Source organism: Salvelinus namaycush, chromosome 3, assembly GCF_016432855.1.
Source record: "Salvelinus namaycush isolate Seneca chromosome 3, SaNama_1.0, whole genome shotgun sequence".
NCBI classification, from domain to species: domain Eukaryota; kingdom Metazoa; phylum Chordata; class Actinopteri; order Salmoniformes; family Salmonidae; genus Salvelinus; species Salvelinus namaycush.
Window position 1 is genome coordinate 95,884,531 of NC_052309.1, and position 21,327 is coordinate 95,905,857.

The 21,327-nt window shown below is 45.6% G+C and overlaps 1 protein-coding gene across 1 annotated transcript; it reads left to right on the forward strand.

Moving 5' to 3' along the window:
- The first annotated feature begins 7,370 nt into the window (after positions 1-7,370).
- On the forward strand, positions 7,371-20,274 carry LOC120043749 (immunoglobulin lambda-1 light chain-like). Its single transcript, XM_038988312.1, has 5 exons — positions 7,371-7,410; positions 7,507-7,577; positions 16,248-16,497; positions 18,406-18,441; positions 19,702-20,274. The coding sequence occupies exons 1-5, from the start codon at positions 7,371-7,373 to the stop codon at positions 20,025-20,027; spliced, it is 723 nt and encodes a 240-aa protein (XP_038844240.1). The 3' UTR covers positions 20,028-20,274.
- Positions 20,275-21,327: the final 1,053 nt, after the last annotated feature.

Below are 21,327 nucleotides of genomic sequence, written 5' to 3' on the forward strand. Positions count from 1 at the left end.
TTCCTCTAGTACTAGTGGATGGGTGTAGTAGAGAGACTATATCAGTCTAACTAAGGTTTAGGGACCCTCCTTCCTCTAGTACTAGTGGATGGGTGTAGTAGTAGAGAGACTATATCAGTCTAACTAAGGTTTAGGGACCCTCCTTCCTCTAGTACTAGTGGATGGGTGTAGTAGAGAGACTATATCAGTCTAACTAAGGTTTAGGGACCCTCCTTCCTCTAGTACTAGTGGATGGGTGTAGTAGAGAGACTATATCAGTCTAACTAAGGTTTAGGGACCCTCCTTCCTCTAGTACTAGTGGATGGGTGTAGTAGTAGAGAGACTATATCAGTCTAACTAAGGTTTAGGGACCCTCCTTCCTCTAGTACTAGTGGATGGGTGTAGTAGTAGAGAGACTATATCAGTCTAACTAAGGTTTAGGGACCCTCCTTCCTCTAGTACTAGTGGATGGGTGTAGTAGTAGAGAGACTATATCTGTCTAACTAAGGTTTAGGGACCCTCCTTCCTCTAGTACTAGTGGATGGGTGTAGTAGAGAGACTATATCTGTCTAACTAAGGTTTAGGGACCCTCCTTCCTCTAGTACTAGTGGATGGGTGTAGTAGTAGAGAGACTATATCAGTCTAACTAAGGTTTAGGGACCCTCCTTCCTCTAGTACTAGTGGATGGGTGTAGTAGAGAGACTATATCAGTCTAACTAAGGTTTAGGGACCCTTCTTCCTCTAGTACTAGTGGATGGGTGTAGTAGAGAGACTATATCTGTCTAACTAAGGTTTAGGGACCCTCCTTCCTCTAGTACTAGTGGATGGGTGTAGTAGTAGAGAGACTATATCAGTCTAACTAAGGTTTAGGGATCCTCCTTCCTCTAGTACTAGTGGATGGGTGTAGTAGAGAGACTATATCAGTCTAACTAAGGTTTAGGGACCCTCCTTCCTCTAGTACTAGTGGATGGGTGTAGTAGAGAGACTATATCAGTCTAACTAAGGTTTAGGGACCCTCCTTCCTCTAGTACTAGTGGATGGGTGTAGTAGTAGAGAGACTATATCAGTCTAACTAAGGTTTAGGGACCCTCCTTCCTCTAGTACTAGTGGATGGGTGTAGTAGTAGAGAGACTATATCAGTCTAACTAAGGTTTAGGGACCCTCCTTCCTCTAGTACTAATGGATGGGTGTAGTAGAGAGACTATATCAGTCTAACTAAGGTTTAGGGACCCTCCTTCCTCTAGTACTAGTGGATGGGTGTAGTAGTAGAGAGACTATATCAGTCTAACTAAGGTTTAGGGATCCTCATTCCTCTAGTACTAGTGGGTGAGTGTAGTAGAGAGACTATATCAGTCTAACTAAGGTTTAGGGACCCTCCTTCCTCTAGTACTAGTGGATGGGTGTAGTAGAGAGACTATATCAGTCTAACTAAGGTTTAGGGACCCTCCTTCCTCTAGTACTAGTGGATGGGTGTAGTAGTAGAGAGACTATATCAGTCTAACTAAGGTTTAGGGACCCTCCTTCCTCTAGTACTAGTGGATGGGTGTAGTAGAGAGACTAAATCAGTCTAACTAAGGTTTAGGGACCCTTCTTCCTCTAGTACTAGTGGATGGGTGTAGTAGAGAGACTAAATCAGTCTAACTAAGGTTTAGGGACCCTCCTTCCTCTAGTACTAGTGGATGGGTGTAGTAGAGAGACTAAATCAGTCTAACTAAGGTTTAGGGACCCTCCTTCCTCTAGTACTAGTGGATGGGTGTAGTAGAGAGACTAAATCAGTCTAACTAAGGTTTAGGGACCCTCCTTCCTCTAGTACTAGTGGATGGGTGTAGTAGAGAGACTAAATCAGTCTAACTAAGGTTTAGGGACCCTCCTTCCTCTAGTACTAGTGGATGGGTGTAGTAGAGAGACTATATCAGTCTAACTAAGGTTTAGGGACCCTTCTTCCTCTAGTACTAGTGGATGGGTGTAGTAGTAGAGAGACTATATCAGTCTAACTAAGGTTTAGGGACCCTCCTTCCTCTAGTACTAGTGGATGGGTGTAGTAGAGAGACTATATCTGTCTAACTAAGGTTTAGGGACCCTCCTTCCTCTAGTACTAGTGGATGGGTGGAGTAGTAGAGAGACTATATCAGTCTAACTAAGGTTTAGGGACCCTCCTTCCTCTAGTACTAGTGGATGGGTGTAGTAGTAGAGAGACTATATCTGTCTAACTAAGGTTTAGGGACCCTCCTTCCTCTAGTACTAGTGGATGGGTGTAGTAGAGAGACTAAATCAGTCTAACTAAGGTTTAGGGACCCTCCTTCCTCTAGTACTAGTGGATGGGTGTAGTAGTAGAGAGACTAAATCAGTCTAACTAAGGTTTAGGGACCCTCCTTCCTCTAGTACTAGTGGATGGGTGTAGTAGTAGAGAGACTATATCAGTCTAACTAAGGTTTAGGGACCCTCCTTCCTCTAGTACTAGTGGATGGGTGTAGTAGAGAGACTATATCAGTCTAACTAAGGTTTAGGGACCCTCCTTCCTCTAGTACTAGTGGATGGGTGTAGTAGTAGAGAGACTATGTCAGTCTAACTAAGGTTTAGGGACCCTTCTTCCTCTAGTACTAGTGGATGGGTTTAGTAGTAGAGAGACTATGTCAGTCTAACTAAGGTTTAGGGACCCTCCTTCCTCTAGTACTAGTGGATGGGTGTAGTAGAGAGACTATATCTGTCTAACTAAGGTTTAGGGACCCTCCTTCCTCTAGTACTAGTGGATGGGTGTAGTAGTAGAGAGACTATATCAGTCTAACTAAGGTTTAGGGACCCTCCTTCCTCTAGTACTAGTGGATGGGTGTAGTAGTAGAGAGACTATATCTGTCTAACTAAGGTTTAGGGACCCTCCTTCCTCTAGTACTAGTGGATGGGTGTAGTAGAGAGACTATATCAGTCTAACTAAGGTTTAGGGACCCTCCTTCCTCTAGTACTAGTGGATGGGTGTAGTAGTAGAGAGACTATATCAGTCTAACTAAGGTTTAGGGACCCTCCTTCCTCTAGTACTAGTGGATGGGTGTAGTAGTAGAGAGACTATATCAGTCTAACTAAGGTTTAGGGATCCTCAATCCTCTAGTACTAGTGGGTGAGTGTAGTAGAGAGACTATATCAGTCTAACTAAGGTTTAGGGACCCTCCTTCCTCTAGTACTAGTGGATGGGTGTAGTAGAGAGACTATATCAGTCTAACTAAGGTTTAGGGATCCTCATTCCTCTAGTACTAGTGGGTGAGTGTAGTAGAGAGACTATATCAGTCTAACTAAGGTTTAGGGACCCTCCTTCCTCTAGTACTAGTGGATGGGTGTAGTAGTAGAGAGACTATATCAGTCTAACTAAGGTTTAGGGGCCCTCCTTCCTCTAGTACTAGTGGATGGGTGTAGTAGAGAGACTATATCAGTCTAACTAAGGTTTAGGGACCCTCCTTCCTCTAGTACTAGTGGATGGGTGTAGTAGAGAGACTATATCAGTCTAACTAAGGTTTAGGGACCCTCCTTCCTCTAGTACTAGTGGATGGGTGTAATAGTAGAGAGACTATATCAGTCTAACTAAGGTTTAGGGACCCTCCTTCCTCTAGTACTAGTGGATGGGTGTAGTAGAGAGACTATATCAGTCTAACTAAGGTTTAGGGACCCTCCTTCCTCTAGTACTAGTGGATGGGTGTAGTAGTAGTAGAGACTATATCAGTCTAACTAAGGTTTAGGGACCCTCCTTCCTCTAGTACTAGTGGATGGGTGTAGTAGTAGAGAGACTATATCAGTCTAACTAAGGTTTAGGGACCCTCCTTCCTCTAGTACTAGTGGATGGGTGTAGTAGAGAGACTATATCAGTCTAACTAAGGTTTAGGGACCCTCCTTCCTCTAGTACTAGTGGATGGGTGTAGTAGAGAGACTATATCAGTCTAACTAAGGTTTAGGGACCCTCCTTCCTCTAGTACTAGTGGATGGGTGTAGTAGTAGAGAGACTATATCAGTCTAACTAAGGTTTAGGGACCCTCCTTCCTCTAGTACTAGTGGATGGGTGTAGTAGTAGAGAGACTATATCAGTCTAACTAAGGTTTAGGGATCCTCAATCCTCTAGTACTAGTGGGTGAGTGTAGTAGAGAGACTATATCAGTCTAACTAAGGTTTAGGGACCCTCCTTCCTCTAGTACTAGTGGATGGGTGTAGTAGAGAGACTATATCAGTCTAACTAAGGTTTAGGGATCCTCATTCCTCTAGTACTAGTGGGTGAGTGTAGTAGAGAGACTATATCAGTCTAACTAAGGTTTAGGGACCCTCCTTCCTCTAGTACTAGTGGATGGGTGTAGTAGTAGAGAGACTATATCAGTCTAACTAAGGTTTAGGGGCCCTCCTTCCTCTAGTACTAGTGGATGGGTGTAGTAGAGAGACTATATCAGTCTAACTAAGGTTTAGGGACCCTCCTTCCTCTAGTACTAGTGGATGGGTGTAGTAGAGAGACTATATCAGTCTAACTAAGGTTTAGGGACCCTCCTTCCTCTAGTACTAGTGGATGGGTGTAGTAGTAGAGAGACTATATCAGTCTAACTAAGGTTTAGGGACCCTCCTTCCTCTAGTACTAGTGGATGGGTGTAGTAGAGAGACTATATCAGTCTAACTAAGGTTTAGGGACCCTCCTTCCTCTAGTACTAGTGGATGGGTGTAGTAGTAGTAGAGACTATATCAGTCTAACTAAGGTTTAGGGACCCTCCTTCCTCTAGTACTAGTGGATGGGTGTAGTAGTAGAGAGACTATATCAGTCTAACTAAGGTTTAGGGACCCTCCTTCCTCTAGTACTAGTGGATGGGTGTAGTAGAGAGACTATATCAGTCTAACTAAGGTTTAGGGACCCTTCTTCCTCTAGTACTAGTGGATGGGTGTAGTAGAGAGACTAAATCAGTCTAACTAAGGTTTAGGGACCCTCCTTCCTCTAGACCTCATGAACCCTTGTCCTGTTCCATTTTCTCTCTCTGTGTCCTCATCTGGTTCCTCACATCTGTCCTCGGTGGTGCCCTCACTCAGTCTGGTCTTGTTCACATTGGGGAGAATCCTAACTTGCAGTTCAGTCACATTGTCATTTAGTCTCCCATTGGCACCAATGCATGACTAAGTAAAGATTCACCTTAATTGGAAGTTAGGATTCACCCCATTGTGCCTCAGTGATCAGAATAGAGTCTGCAGTTCTGTCAACGTACACCAGAGTGAGACATAGGACCACCAATAATGACTGAGGAAAGAACTACATGTACTTTACAACAGGAACAGCTGTCTGTAGACCACTGGTTTCAGTCCCACCCAAAGACCAGCTGATAGTTTCATGTCTACTGTCTCTAGTTATCAGAGTCATTCACCAGGGACGTGTTCTAGCTCTGACACTGAGTTACAGGCAGTGATGTGTTGTTCCCTTTCTCACCCAGCACACACCTGCTTCCCCTCCTCCTCTCCTTATTTATAGCTTCATGCAAATTAAGAGGTTATTTTATCTCCTCTCAGAACTGTGTGGGGGGAGGGGGGTGGTGGGGGGGTCTGCAGGTGACCAGAGGAGTGGACTGAAACTGAAAATGTGTCCCAAATGGCACTATGTTCCCTTTATAGTGCACTACTTTTGACAAAGGCCCATTGGGTTCTGGTCAACAGTAGTGCACTATAAAGGGAATAGGGAGACATCCTGAGTACCTCATAATTATGTTGGTCTTGTGTAGAACTAGTAAAGGATAATAAACTCCATTCATGGTTTGATGGAGGTAGGAGATTAGATACCTCATCATTACAATGGTCTTGTGTAGAACTAGTATAGGATAATAAACTCCAGTTATGGTTTGATGGAGGTAGGAGATTAGATACCTCATCATTATGTTGTCCCTGTGTAGAACTAGTACAGGATATTAAACTCCAGTTATGGTTTGATGGAGGTAGAATATGAGTCAGTGAAGAAGACAGGGCCTCATGTAGAGCAATGAGAATAGCTGGTGATTGGTTAACTGCAGAGGTCCCTCCCTCTAGTCCTCCCTGTCTGTCTCCTTATAGGTGGGTTCTGCAGCCTCTCCTCTCCTCACACTCCAACCCTGCTCATCTCTCAGCTGGACAGTAAGGGCCGTTCACACCACACACTGACATCATGCTGGGGACACTCTGCACTCTCATCACTGCTCTAACATGTAAGGAATAACTATATGTTCAACATGAATCAAAACAAGCCATTAGAAGTTGTTAATTCATGTATGATTAAATGTCTTAAATTGTGTTTCATTCCCACAGATGTCAGTTGCCAGAAAGCAGTGACACAGACACCTTCAGTACTGACTGTCAGTACAAAGGGGACTGCTACTTTTTACTGTGACATTACCAAACATGAAGGCAATTATGTAATCTGGTATAAACAGGTTCCAGGAGGAGCTCCTCAGTATGTGTTAAGGTTTTACTACACAAATGACTCTCCTGATGAATATGGTTCTGGTTTCTCCTCTGATCGTTTCACATCTAAAGCCACGTCTGATAAGGATTATCAGTTTATAATCAGTAATGTGGAGGAGACAGACTCAGCAGTGTATTACTGTCAGACTCGGAATGACTCTCCTTATGCGCAAGTATCACAGTGATATACACCATGACAAAAACCTCCTCACCAAACACACTCACTTCTGCTTTCAGATGTTCTGAATATAGACACTAACTGAATGTCAAGTCATCCTGAACCAGTGTGTCTGCAGTAGGAGAACATTCCATGCTTGTGTTTTACACAAAACCCTTCACACATTTACTAGAATGTTGTCATTAACAATTACACCTAGTTGTCACAAAGCATGAATGATAAAGTGATATTCCAGAAGGTTCAGTCCTAACAGAAGACTCCATGTATCAGACAACCTCCATGATAGTCAGTCCCCTGGTTTACAGTAGAGACATATTACATCAACAGTCATTTAGTGACGTACTGTTAGTTCAGAACCCCACTATCAGGTCCAGATAATATTATTATAATGTTATTATCTATATTATGACATGCTGATTTCAAGGAAACTTACCAACATAACTCAAATGAAACCAAATACTGCTCTTTTCAGTGTAACCAAAATGATCCCATATGGTTGTTGTTAGTCCAATATAAAATATTGATATTTTTGATTGTTGAATAGTTACAGTAATTTAAATTTATTAAATGTCCATCATACAGAAGTTGATAGGGTGAGATATAGAGGCCCCTCCCTCTGGTCCTCCCTGGTTTGGTGATAGGTTAACTACAGAGGCCCCTCCCAGTGGTCCTCCCTGTCTGTCTCCTTATAGGTGGGTCCTGCAGCCTCTCCTCTCCTCACACTCCAACCCTGCTCATCTCTCAGCTGGACAGGTCGTTCACACCACACACTGACAACATGCTGGGGACACTCTGCACTCTCATCACTGCTCTAACATGTAAGAAGTCTGACTTCCCGGAGGTTTTACTTCCTGGTTTATTGATAATGAGTCTGTATGTTTCTCTTCACTACATGTCATCTTATTATTTCCCAGGTGTCAGTGGTGTGACTGTGGTGACACAGAAGCCAATTCTTGTAACGGTGAGGAAAGGAGAGACGGCCACTGTAACCTGGGGACTGTTGATAATAGAGACGGGCACTCTGGACTGTAACCTGGGGACTGTTGATAATAGAAACGACCACTCTGGACTGTAACCTGGGGTCTGTTGATAATAGAGACGGCCACTCTGGACTTTAACCTGGGGACTGTTGATAATAGAGACGGGCACTCTGGACTGTAACCTGGGGACTGTTGATAGTAGAGACGGCCACTCTGGACTGTAACCTGGGGACTGTTGATAATAGAGACGGGCACTCTGGACTGTAACCTGGGGACTGTTGATAATAGAGACGGGCACTCTGGACTGTAACCTGGGGACTGTTGATAATAGAGACGGCCACTCTGGACTGTAACCTGGGGACTGTTGATAATAGAGACGGGCACTCTGGACTGTAACCTGGGGACTGTTGATAATAGAGACGGGCACTCTGGACTGTAACCTGGGGACTGTTGATAATAGAGACGGGCACTCTGGACTGTAACCTGGGGACTGTTGATAATAGAGACGGGCACTCTGGACTGTAACCTGGGGACTGTTGATAATAGAGACGGGCACTCTGGACTGTAACCTGGGGACTGTTGATAATAGAGACGGCCACTCTGGACTGTAACCTGGGGACTATTGATAATAGAGACGGGCACTCTGGACTGTAACCTGGGGACTGTTGATATTAGACACGGCCACTCTGGACTGTAACCTGGGGACTGTTGATGATAGAGACGGCCACTCTGGACTGTAACCTGGGGACTGTTGATAATAGAGACGGGCACTCTGGACTGTAACCTGGGGACTGTTGATAATAGAGACGGCCACTCTGGACTGTAACCTGGGGACTATTGATAATAGAGACGGGCACTCTGGACTGTAACCTGGGGACTGTTGATATTAGACACGGCCACTCTGGACTGTAACCTGGGGACTGTTGATAATAGAGACGGCCACTCTGGACTGTAACCTGGGGACTGTTGATAGTAGAGACGGCCACTCTGGACTGTAACCTGGGGACTGTTGATAGTAGAGACGGCCACTCTGGACTGTAACCTGGGGACTGTTGATAATAGAGATGGCCACTCTGGACTGTAACCTGGGGACTGTTGATAATAGAGAAGGCCACTCTGGACTATAACCTGGGGACTGTTGATAATAGAGACGGCCACTCTGGACTGTAACCTGGTGACTGTTGATAATAGAGACGGCCACTCTGGACTGTAACCTGGGGACTGTTGATAATAGAGATGGCCACTATGGACTGTAACCTGGGGACTGTTGATAGTAGAGACGGCCACTCTGGACTGTAACCTGGGGACTGTTGATAATAGAGACGGCCACTCTGGACTGTAACCTGGGGACTGTTGATAATAGAGACGGCCACTATGGACTGTAACCTGGGGACTGTTGATGATAGAGACGGCCACTATGGACTGTAACCTGGGGACTGTTGATGATAGAGATGGCCACTCTGGACTGTAACCTGGTGACTGTTGATGATAGAGATGGCCACTCTGGACTGTAACCTGGGTACTGTTGATAATAGAGACGGCCACTCTGGACTGTAACCTGGGAACTGTTGATAATAGAGTTGGCCACTATGGATGGTAACCTGGGGTCTGTTGATAATAGAGACGGCCACTCTGGACTGTAACCTGGGGACTGTTGATGATAGAGATGGCCACTCTGGACTGTAACCTGGTGACTGTTGATGATAGAGATGGCCACTCTGGACTGTAACCTGGGGACTGTTGATGATAGAGACGGCCACTCTGGACTGTAACCTGGGGACTGTTGATGATAGAGATGGCCACTCTGGACTGTAACCTGGTGACTGTTGATGATAGAGATGGCCACTCTGGACTGTAACCTGGGGACTGTTGATGATAGAGATGGCCACTCTGGACTGTAACCTGGGAACTGTTGATAATAGAGACGGCCACTATGGACTGTAACCTGGGGACTGTTGATAATAGAGACGGCCACTCTGGACTGTAACCTGGGGACTGTTGATAATAGAGACGGGCACTCTGGACTGTAACCTGGGGACTGTTGATAATAGAGACGACCACTCTGGACTGTAACCTGGGGTCTGTTGATAATAGAGACGGCCACTCTGGACTTTAACCTGGGGACTGTTGATAATAGAGACGGGCACTCTGGACTGTAACCTGGGGACTGTTGATAGTAGAGACGGCCACTCTGGACTGTAACCTGGGGACTGTTGATAATAGAGACGGGCACTCTGGACTGTAACCTGGGGACTGTTGATAATAGAGACGGGCACTCTGGACTGTAACCTGGGGACTGTTGATAATAGAGACGGCCACTCTGGACTGTAACCTGGGGACTGTTGATAATAGAGACGGGCACTCTGGACTGTAACCTGGGGACTGTTGATAATAGAGACGGGCACTCTGGACTGTAACCTGGGGACTGTTGATAATAGAGACGGGCACTCTGGACTGTAACCTGGGGACTGTTGATAATAGAGACGGGCACTCTGGACTGTAACCTGGGGACTGTTGATAATAGAGACGGGCACTCTGGACTGTAACCTGGGGACTGTTGATAATAGAGACGGCCACTCTGGACTGTAACCTGGGGACTATTGATAATAGAGACGGGCACTCTGGACTGTAACCTGGGGACTGTTGATATTAGACACGGCCACTCTGGACTGTAACCTGGGGACTGTTGATGATAGAGACGGCCACTCTGGACTGTAACCTGGGGACTGTTGATAATAGAGACGGGCACTCTGGACTGTAACCTGGGGACTGTTGATAATAGAGACGGCCACTCTGGACTGTAACCTGGGGACTATTGATAATAGAGACGGGCACTCTGGACTGTAACCTGGGGACTGTTGATATTAGACACGGCCACTCTGGACTGTAACCTGGGGACTGTTGATAATAGAGACGGCCACTCTGGACTGTAACCTGGGGACTGTTGATAGTAGAGACGGCCACTCTGGACTGTAACCTGGGGACTGTTGATAGTAGAGACGGCCACTCTGGACTGTAACCTGGGGACTGTTGATAATAGAGACGGCCACTCTGGACTGTAACCTGGGGACTGTTGATAATAGAGAAGGCCACTCTGGACTATAACCTGGGGACTGTTGATAATAGAGACGGCCACTCTGGACTGTAACCTGGTGACTGTTGATAATAGAGACGGCCACTCTGGACTGTAACCTGGGGACTGTTGATAATAGAGATGGCCACTATGGACTGTAACCTGGGGACTGTTGATAGTAGAGACGGCCACTATGGACTGTAACCTGGGGACTGTTGATAATAGAGACGGCCACTCTGGACTGTAACCTGGGGACTGTTGATAATAGAGACGGCCACTATGGACTGTAACCTGGGGACTGTTGATGATAGAGACGGCCACTATGGACTGTAACCTGGGGACTGTTGATGATAGAGACGGCCACTCTGGACTGTAACCTGGGGACTGTTGATAATAGAGACGGCCACTCTGGACTGTAACCTGGGGACTGTTGATAATAGAGACGGCCACTCTGGACTGTAACCTGGGGACTGTTGATGATAGAGATGGCCACTCTGGACTGTAACCTGGGAACTGTTGATAATAGAGACGGCCACTATGGACTGTAACCTGGGGACTGTTGATGATAGAGATGGCCACTCTGGACTGTAACCTGGTGACTGTTGATGATAGAGATGGCCACTCTGGACTGTAACCTGGGTACTGTTGATAATAGAGATGGCCACTCTGGACTGTAACCTGGTGACTGTTGATGATAGAGATGGCCACTCTGGACTGTAACCTGGGGACTGTTGATGATAGAGACGGCCACTCTGGACTGTAACCTGGGGACTGTTGATGATAGAGATGGCCACTCTGGACTGTAACCTGGTGACTGTTGATGATAGAGATGGCCACTCTGGACTGTAACCTGGGTACTGTTGATAATAGAGACGGCCACTCTGGACTGTAACCTGGGAACTGTTGATAATAGAGTTGGCCACTATGGATGGTAACCTGGGGTCTGTTGATAATAGAGACGGCCACTCTGGACTGTAACCTGGGGACTGTTGATGATAGAGATGGCCACTCTGGACTGTAACCTGGTGACTGTTGATGATAGAGATGGCCACTCTGGACTGTAACCTGGGGACTGTTGATGATAGAGACGGCCACTCTGGACTGTAACCTGGGGACTGTTGATGATAGAGATGGCCACTCTGGACTGTAACCTGGTGACTGTTGATGATAGAGATGGCCACTCTGGACTGTAACCTGGGGACTGTTGATGATAGAGATGGCCACTCTGGACTGTAACCTGGGAACTGTTGATAATAGAGACGGCCACTATGGACTGTAACCTGGGGACTGTTGATAATAGAGACGGCCACTCTGGACTGTAACCTGGGGACTGTTGATAATAGAGACGGGCACTCTGGACTGTAACCTGGGGACTGTTGATAATAGAGACGACCACTCTGGACTGTAACCTGGGGTCTGTTGATAATAGAGACGGCCACTCTGGACTTTAACCTGGGGACTGTTGATAATAGAGACGGGCACTCTGGACTGTAACCTGGGGACTGTTGATAGTAGAGACGGCCACTCTGGACTGTAACCTGGGGACTGTTGATAATAGAGACGGGCACTCTGGACTGTAACCTGGGGACTGTTGATAATAGAGACGGGCACTCTGGACTGTAACCTGGGGACTGTTGATAATAGAGACGGCCACTCTGGACTGTAACCTGGGGACTGTTGATAATAGAGACGGGCACTCTGGACTGTAACCTGGGGACTGTTGATAATAGAGACGGGCACTCTGGACTGTAACCTGGGGACTGTTGATAATAGAGACGGGCACTCTGGACTGTAACCTGGGGACTGTTGATAATAGAGACGGGCACTCTGGACTGTAACCTGGGGACTGTTGATAATAGAGACGGGCACTCTGGACTGTAACCTGGGGACTGTTGATAATAGAGACGGCCACTCTGGACTGTAACCTGGGGACTATTGATAATAGAGACGGGCACTCTGGACTGTAACCTGGGGACTGTTGATATTAGACACGGCCACTCTGGACTGTAACCTGGGGACTGTTGATGATAGAGACGGCCACTCTGGACTGTAACCTGGGGACTGTTGATAATAGAGACGGGCACTCTGGACTGTAACCTGGGGACTGTTGATAATAGAGACGGCCACTCTGGACTGTAACCTGGGGACTATTGATAATAGAGACGGGCACTCTGGACTGTAACCTGGGGACTGTTGATATTAGACACGGCCACTCTGGACTGTAACCTGGGGACTGTTGATAATAGAGACGGCCACTCTGGACTGTAACCTGGGGACTGTTGATAGTAGAGACGGCCACTCTGGACTGTAACCTGGGGACTGTTGATAGTAGAGACGGCCACTCTGGACTGTAACCTGGGGACTGTTGATAATAGAGACGGCCACTCTGGACTGTAACCTGGGGACTGTTGATAATAGAGAAGGCCACTCTGGACTATAACCTGGGGACTGTTGATAATAGAGACGGCCACTCTGGACTGTAACCTGGTGACTGTTGATAATAGAGACGGCCACTCTGGACTGTAACCTGGGGACTGTTGATAATAGAGATGGCCACTATGGACTGTAACCTGGGGACTGTTGATAGTAGAGACGGCCACTATGGACTGTAACCTGGGGACTGTTGATAATAGAGACGGCCACTCTGGACTGTAACCTGGGGACTGTTGATAATAGAGACGGCCACTATGGACTGTAACCTGGGGACTGTTGATGATAGAGACGGCCACTATGGACTGTAACCTGGGGACTGTTGATGATAGAGACGGCCACTCTGGACTGTAACCTGGGGACTGTTGATAAAAGAGACGGCCACTCTGGACTGTAACCTGGGGACTGTTGATAATAGAGACGGCCACTCTGGACTGTAACCTGGGGACTGTTGATAATAGAGACGGCCACTCTGGACTGTAACCTGGTGACTGTTGATGATAGAGATGGCCACTCTGGACTGTAACCTGGGTACTGTTGATAATAGAGACGGCCACTCTGGACTGTAACCTGGGAACTGTTGATAATAGAGTTGGCCACTATGGATGGTAACCTGGGGTCTGTTGATAATAGAGACGGCCACTCTGGACTGTAACCTGGGGACTGTTGATGATAGAGATGGCCACTCTGGACTGTAACCTGGTGACTGTTGATGATAGAGATGGCCACTCTGGACTGTAACCTGGTGACTGTTGATGATAGAGATGGCCACTCTGGACTGTAACCTGGGGACTGTTGATGATAGAGACGGCCACTCTGGACTGTAACCTGGGGACTGTTGATAATAGAGACGGCCACTATGGACTGTAACCTGGGGACTGTTGATAATAGAGACGGCCACTCTGGACTGTAACCTGGGGACTGTTGATAATAGAGACGGGCACTCTGGACTGTAACCTGGGGACTGTTGATAATAGAGACGACCACTCTGGACTGTAACCTGGGGTCTGTTGATAATAGAGACGGCCACTCTGGACTTTAACCTGGGGACTGTTGATAATAGAGACGGGCACTCTGGACTGTAACCTGGGGACTGTTGATAGTAGAGACGGCCACTCTGGACTGTAACCTGGGGACTGTTGATAATAGAGACGGGCACTCTGGACTGTAACCTGGGGACTGTTGATAATAGAGACGGGCACTCTGGACTGTAACCTGGGGACTGTTGATAATAGAGACGGCCACTCTGGACTGTAACCTGGGGACTGTTGATAATAGAGACGGGCACTCTGGACTGTAACCTGGGGACTGTTGATAATAGAGACGGGCACTCTGGACTGTAACCTGGGGACTGTTGATAATAGAGACGGGCACTCTGGACTGTAACCTGGGGACTGTTGATAATAGAGACGGGCACTCTGGACTGTAACCTGGGGACTGTTGATAATAGAGACGGGCACTCTGGACTGTAACCTGGGGACTGTTGATAATAGAGACGGCCACTCTGGTTTGTAACCTGGGGACTATTGATAATAGAGACGGGCACTCTGGACTGTAACCTGGGGACTGTTGATATTAGACACGGCCACTCTGGACTGTAACCTGGGGACTGTTGATGATAGAGACGGCCACTCTGGACTGTAACCTGGGGACTGTTGATAATAGAGACGGGCACTCTGGACTGTAACCTGGGGACTGTTGATAATAGAGACGGCCACTCTGGACTGTAACCTGGGGACTATTGATAATAGAGACGGGCACTCTGGACTGTAACCTGGGGACTGTTGATATTAGACACGGCCACTCTGGACTGTAACCTGGGGACTGTTGATAATAGAGACGGCCACTCTGGACTGTAACCTGGGGACTGTTGATAGTAGAGACGGCCACTCTGGACTGTAACCTGGGGACTGTTGATAGTAGAGACGGCCACTCTGGACTGTAACCTGGGGACTGTTGATAGTAGAGACGGCCACTCTGGACTGTAACCTGGGGACTGTTGATAATAGAGACGGCCACTCTGGACTGTAACCTGGGGACTGTTGATAATAGAGAAGGCCACTCTGGACTATAACCTGGGGACTGTTGATAATAGAGACGGCCACTCTGGACTGTAACCTGGTGACTGTTGATAATAGAGACGGCCACTCTGGACTGTAACCTGGGGACTGTTGATAATAGAGATGGCCACTATGGACTGTAACCTGGGGACTGTTGATAGTAGAGACGGCCACTATGGACTGTAACCTGGGGACTGTTGATAATAGAGACGGCCACTCTGGACTGTAACCTGGGGACTGTTGATAATAGAGACGGCCACTATGGACTGTAACCTGGGGACTGTTGATGATAGAGACGGCCACTATGGACTGTAATCTGGGGACTGTTGATGATAGAGACGGCCACTCTGGACTGTAACCTGGGGACTGTTGATGATAGAGATGGCCACTCTGGACTGTAACCTGGGAACTGTTGATAATAGAGACGGCCACTATGGACTGTAACCTGGGGACTGTTGATGATAGAGATGGCCACTCTGGACTGTAACCTGGTGACTGTTGATGATAGAGATGGCCACTCTGGACTGTAACCTGGGTACTGTTGATAATAGAGACGGCCACTCTGGACTGTAACCTGGGAACTGTTGATAATAGAGTTGGCCACTATGGATGGTAACCTGGGGTCTGTTGATAATAGAGACGGCCACTCTGGACTGTAACCTGGGGACTGTTGATGATAGAGATGGCCACTCTGGACTGTAACCTGGTGACTGTTGATGATAGAGATGGCCACTCTGGACTGTAACCTGGGGACTGTTGATGATAGAGACGGCCACTCTGGACTGTAACCTGGGGACTGTTGATGATAGAGATGGCCACTCTGGACTGTAACCTGGTGACTGTTGATGATAGAGATGGCCACTCTGGACTGTAACCTGGGGACTGTTGATGATAGAGATGGCCACTCTGGACTGTAACCTGGGAACTGTTGATAATAGAGACGGCCACTATGGACTGTAACCTGGGGACTGTTGATAATAGAGACGGCCACTCTGGACTGTAACCTGGGGACTGTTGATAATAGAGACGGCCTCTCTGGACTGTAACCTGGGGACTGTTGATAGTAGAGACGGCCACTCTGGACTGTAACCTGGGGACTGTTGATAATAGAGACGGCCACTCTGGACTGTAACCTGGGGACTGTTGATAATATTGCTGGTTGGTATAAGCAGGTTCCAGGAGGAGTCCCTCAGTACGTGTTAAGGTGGTACCACACTGGTTGGAGCTCTGTAGAATATGGTTCTGGTTCCTCCTCTCCTAAATTCACATTTAATCATCAGTCTAAATCGGATTATTGTTTGATTATTAACAATGTGGAGGAGACAGACTCAGCAGTGTATTACTGTCAGACTCAAAATGACTTTCCTATCACTGTGATAAACACCATGACAAAAACCTCCTCCCCAAATACACTCACTTCTGCTTCATGCGTGGCAGTGGGGTGAACTCTAAGAAACAGCAGTTGGTCAGTGATTATTATAACAATATATACATGTCACAATGGGAGATCTGGAAATGGAAGAACCATTCATTCCTACATGTCAAAAAGATTATAAGAAGACATTGTCTGAAAGGAAACTGATGTTGTTTCTCTTGTTGTGATCATCATCATCATCAGCATCAGCATCACCATCATCATCACCACCACCACCACCACCACCACCATCATCATCATCATCATCATCACCATCATCATCACCATCATCATCACCACCACCACCATCATCATCATCATCATCATCATCATCACCATCATCATCACCATCATCATCACCACCACCACCACCATCATCATCATCATCATCATCATCCTCAGGTCAATACTGCATCATATGGATAGTGCTTTAACTGATGGATTCAAAAGGACCAGACACCAACAGCAGAATATGATGCTATACTATATACTGTTACTTCATAGAGAGGAACTCTAGAAAAACAAGAGATGTTTGTAGTGAGAGTGAAGCTCTGTCTGAATGGGATGTTTCAGTTCCTGTCCTCTCAGTAGAGAGAGTGAAGCTCTGTCTGAATGGGATGTTTCAGTTCCTGTCCTCTCAGTAGAGAGAGTGAAGCTCTGTCTGAATGGGATGTTTCAGTTCCTGTCCTCTCAGTAGAGAGAGTGAAGCTCTGTCTGAATGGGATGTTTCAGTTCCTGTCCTCTCAGTAGAGAGAGTGAAGCTCTGTCTGAATGGGATGTTTCAGTTCCTGTCCTCTCAGTAGAGAGAGTGAAGCTCTGTCTGAATGGGATGTTTCAGTTCCTGTCCTCTCAGTAGAGAGAGTGAAGCTCTGTCTGAATGGGATGTTTCAGTTCCTGTCCTCTCAGTAGAGAGAGTGAAGCTCTGTCTGAATGGGATGTTTCAGTTCCTGTCCTCTCAGTAGAGGGAGTGAAGCTCTGTCTGAATGGGATGTTTCAGTTCCTGTCCTCTCAGTAGAGAGAGTGAAGCTCTGTCTGAATGGGATGTTTCAGTTCCTGTCCTCTCAGTAGAGCGAGTGAAGCTCTGTCTGAATGGGATGTTTCAGTTCCTGTCCTCTCAGTAGAGAGAGTGAAGCTCTGTCTGAATGGGATGTTTCAGTTCCTGTCCTCTCAGTAGAGAGAGTGAAGCTCTGTCTGAATGGGATGTTTCAGTTCCTGTCCTCTCAGTAGAGAGAGTGAAGCTCTGTCTGAATGGGATGTTTCAGTTCCTGTCCTCTCAGTAGAGAGAGTGAAGCTCTGTCTGAATGGGATGTTTCAGTTCCTGTCCTCTCAGTAGAGAGAGTGAAGCTCTGTCTGAATGGGATGTTTCAGTTCCTGTCCTCTCAGTAGAGAGAGTGAAGCTCTGTCTGAATGGGATGTTTCAGTTCCTGTCCTCTCAGTAGAGAGAGTGAAGCTCTGTCTGAATGGGATGTTTCAGTTCCTGTCCTCTCAGTAGAGAGAGTGAAGCTCTGTCTGAATGGGATGTTTCAGTTCCTGTCCTCTCAGTAGAGAGAGTGAAGCTCTGTCTGAATGGGATGTTTCAGTTCCTGTCCTCTCAGTAGAGGGAGTGAAGCTCTGTCTGAATGGGATGTTTCAGTTCCTGTCCTCTCAGTAGAGAGAGTGAAGCTCTGTCTGAATGGGATGTTTCAGTTCCTGTCCTCTCAGTAGAGCGAGTGAAGCTCTGTCTGAATGGGATGTTTCAGTTCCTGTCCTCTCAGTAGAGAGAGTGAAGCTCTGTCTGAATGGGATGTTTCAGTTCCTGTCCTCTCAGTAGAGAGAGTGAGGAGGTTTTTGTACGGCTGTGTATACAAACTGAATCACTGTGGTATTCGGACAAGGAACCAAGCTCTTTGTTTGTAACGGCTTTCTTCCATAGGTGAAGGAGAGGACCAAAGTGCAGCGCGGCTAGTGTTCAACATGTTTAATAAAAGAACAAGTGAAACACTACAAACAACATACAAAATAACAAATGTGCAAAACCGATACAGACCTATCTGGTGCAGAACACAAACACAGAGACAGGTAACAAACACCCACCAAATCCCAACACAAAACAAGCCTCCTATATATGATTCTCAATCAGGGACAACGATTACCATCTGCCTCTGATTGAGAACCATATTAGGCTGGACATAGAAACAGACAAACTAGACACACAACATAGAATTCCCACCCAGCTCACGTCCTGACCAACTAAACACATACAAAACAACAGAAAACAGGTCAGGAACGTGACATTGTTACTGGTGAGTACCCTTTCTTTTAACCTTATATGGTTTTTTAAAATGGGTTTTTGTAATACATAATAGTTAATAAAGTTAAAGTACTTAACATTATATTATTTTTTCATATTTATTTAGTGTAAATAACCTACTTTGTAGACTGATTATCAAGAGTCATGGACACCATGTGACAGCTTCATAGCCTACAGTATATCTGTAGTTGTTGATTTCACATTTAAACTTAAGAAACGTGATGGACTATTTGACCATGTAGGTTACTGCTGTCACTTGACAACACTACTCATTTATAATGTCTCATACAATAATAATATATTTACTCAGAGGTAGATTTGAATGTGAAGTCTACATAAAGTTGTATGAACCTTTAAAATGTTGGTCCCATGTTATATTAAATAATGATAAAACCATGTATATGGTAGTTACACACAATATTGCTACATGCTTCATTACATTGCAGGCTACTACATTACAGTTGGTAACTCCGTTTGCTGGTTGACTAGTAGTAGGATATATGTTTGATTGTATCCCTCATTCAGCACATCTGACTTCTTGATTATGTTTAAACGTAGAGATCTGAACTCATTATCCACTTGCACAGAAATCTGCTTCACCTCTGAAAAGTCACATATGGAGAGTTACTTAGAAAGTTTCTAAATAAGTCCAGCTACAAACAGACATATGAGTAATATGTAACAATAGAATTACATGGTTTTAGTGCCTTTTCATTTATGAGCCCAACATGTTAATTGTTTGTAGCCTTTGAGAAAATGTAATATTTTTTATTCTACAGTATAATCACACAACCCTGTTTCATTCTACTAATTTATCAAATGATTTTGTGTAATATTTATTCTGCTCATTCCATTGGTCCAGACTCTACCCTCCCTCCGCCTGTCTTGACCATCTTCCCTCCGTCCAGCGATGAGTTGAAGTCCAGCAAAGTCACCCTGGTGTGTCTGGCCAGTCAGATGGCCATGGGCTACGCTGATGTCAGCTGGACCGCGGGAGGGAATCGGGTCACCGGCGGCATCGCTACGAGTGGCCCGGTGCCGCAAGCCGACAAGACGTTCCAACTCAGCAGCTGTCTGACCGTTGACACGTCAGAATGGAACCAGGACAAAGTGTTCTCATGTAAAGTCACCGCGGGCTCCAAGTTCGCTGAGAAAGACATCAAGAAGTCTGTATGCAGCACTGAATAGCCTGAGAACCATTGTAATGTCCATTTGATTTTCTACATCACTTTTCAAGTTATTGTTAATGCATTAGAAGTTTAACCTGCATATATACAATATGTTCCATAAAAGATAAATAGCTAATCACACTGATATCATAGGCTACATGATAAGTAGACTCTGTATATTTGAAATGGGTTGCTTTGCAGATGTATAATAGAGGAATAGTTAGAGCTTTGCTGTATTGTGGATATTAAATAAAGAACATTCTAAAGAACAAGTGTTTGTATTTGAGCATGTTGATGAACATCAGTGTTAGCAGCACTAAATGAGGGGGAGTTTAACTGAACTCAAATAGAGCAGCCTGCTCTCTGACTTTAGTCCAGATCCAGAAATAGTTGATCTAGATATCCAGGATGTAGAGCAGGTTTACTGTAATGTTAATGAATAACCAGAGATGGACCAGAGGTTTAAATTACAACTTCACATTATTGAGAACCTTCATTACTGTGATATGATTGTATTATAAGAACATTCTGAAAGTATATATTTAATAATCTATTTAAAATAGTTAATTTGAAAAGGCAACTTGATTATTTCCTAGGCAATATTTGCTTGTACTTTTCACTGTATGAAGAATTAAAACAGTACAGTAACATGATAAATTCAATATATTCATAGTTTATATTCAATAGTGTTATAAACGTACGTCTTACTATAATGTACAAAAACATTTTACTCATGAATATTTTCTCTCCGTACATCTTTGCCAGCAGGGGGAAAAACAAGAGATATAATATTATAATATGCTTCCACCTTGTGGCTCAAACAGTTGTATTTCATTATAGTTGTATTTCATTATAGTTGTAGTTCATTGTAATAATTTCCAGACTAAATCCATCACGCTGTTTCAAATCATTCAGAAATGATAACGTTATGGAAAGTTAGTGTACAATATCTCTGTTGTCAGTACAAAGCTCTGCTCAGTTCTGTGTTGGTCTGGTTCAGAGAGGAGTGTAGTGATGTAGTTGAGACTATATCAGTCTAACTAAGGTTTAGGGACCCTCCTTCCTCTAGTACTAGTGGATGGGTGTAGTAGTAGAGAGACTATATCTGTCTAACTAAGGTTTAGGGACCCTTCTTCCTCTAGTACTAGTGGATGGGTGTAGTAGAGAGAGACTATATCTGTCTAACCAAGGTTTAGGGACCCTCCTTCCTCTAGTACTAGTGGATGGATGTAGTAGAGAGAGACTATATCTGTCTAACTAAGGTTTAGGGACCCTCCTTCCTCTAGTACTAGTGGATGGGTGTAGTAGTAGAGAGACTA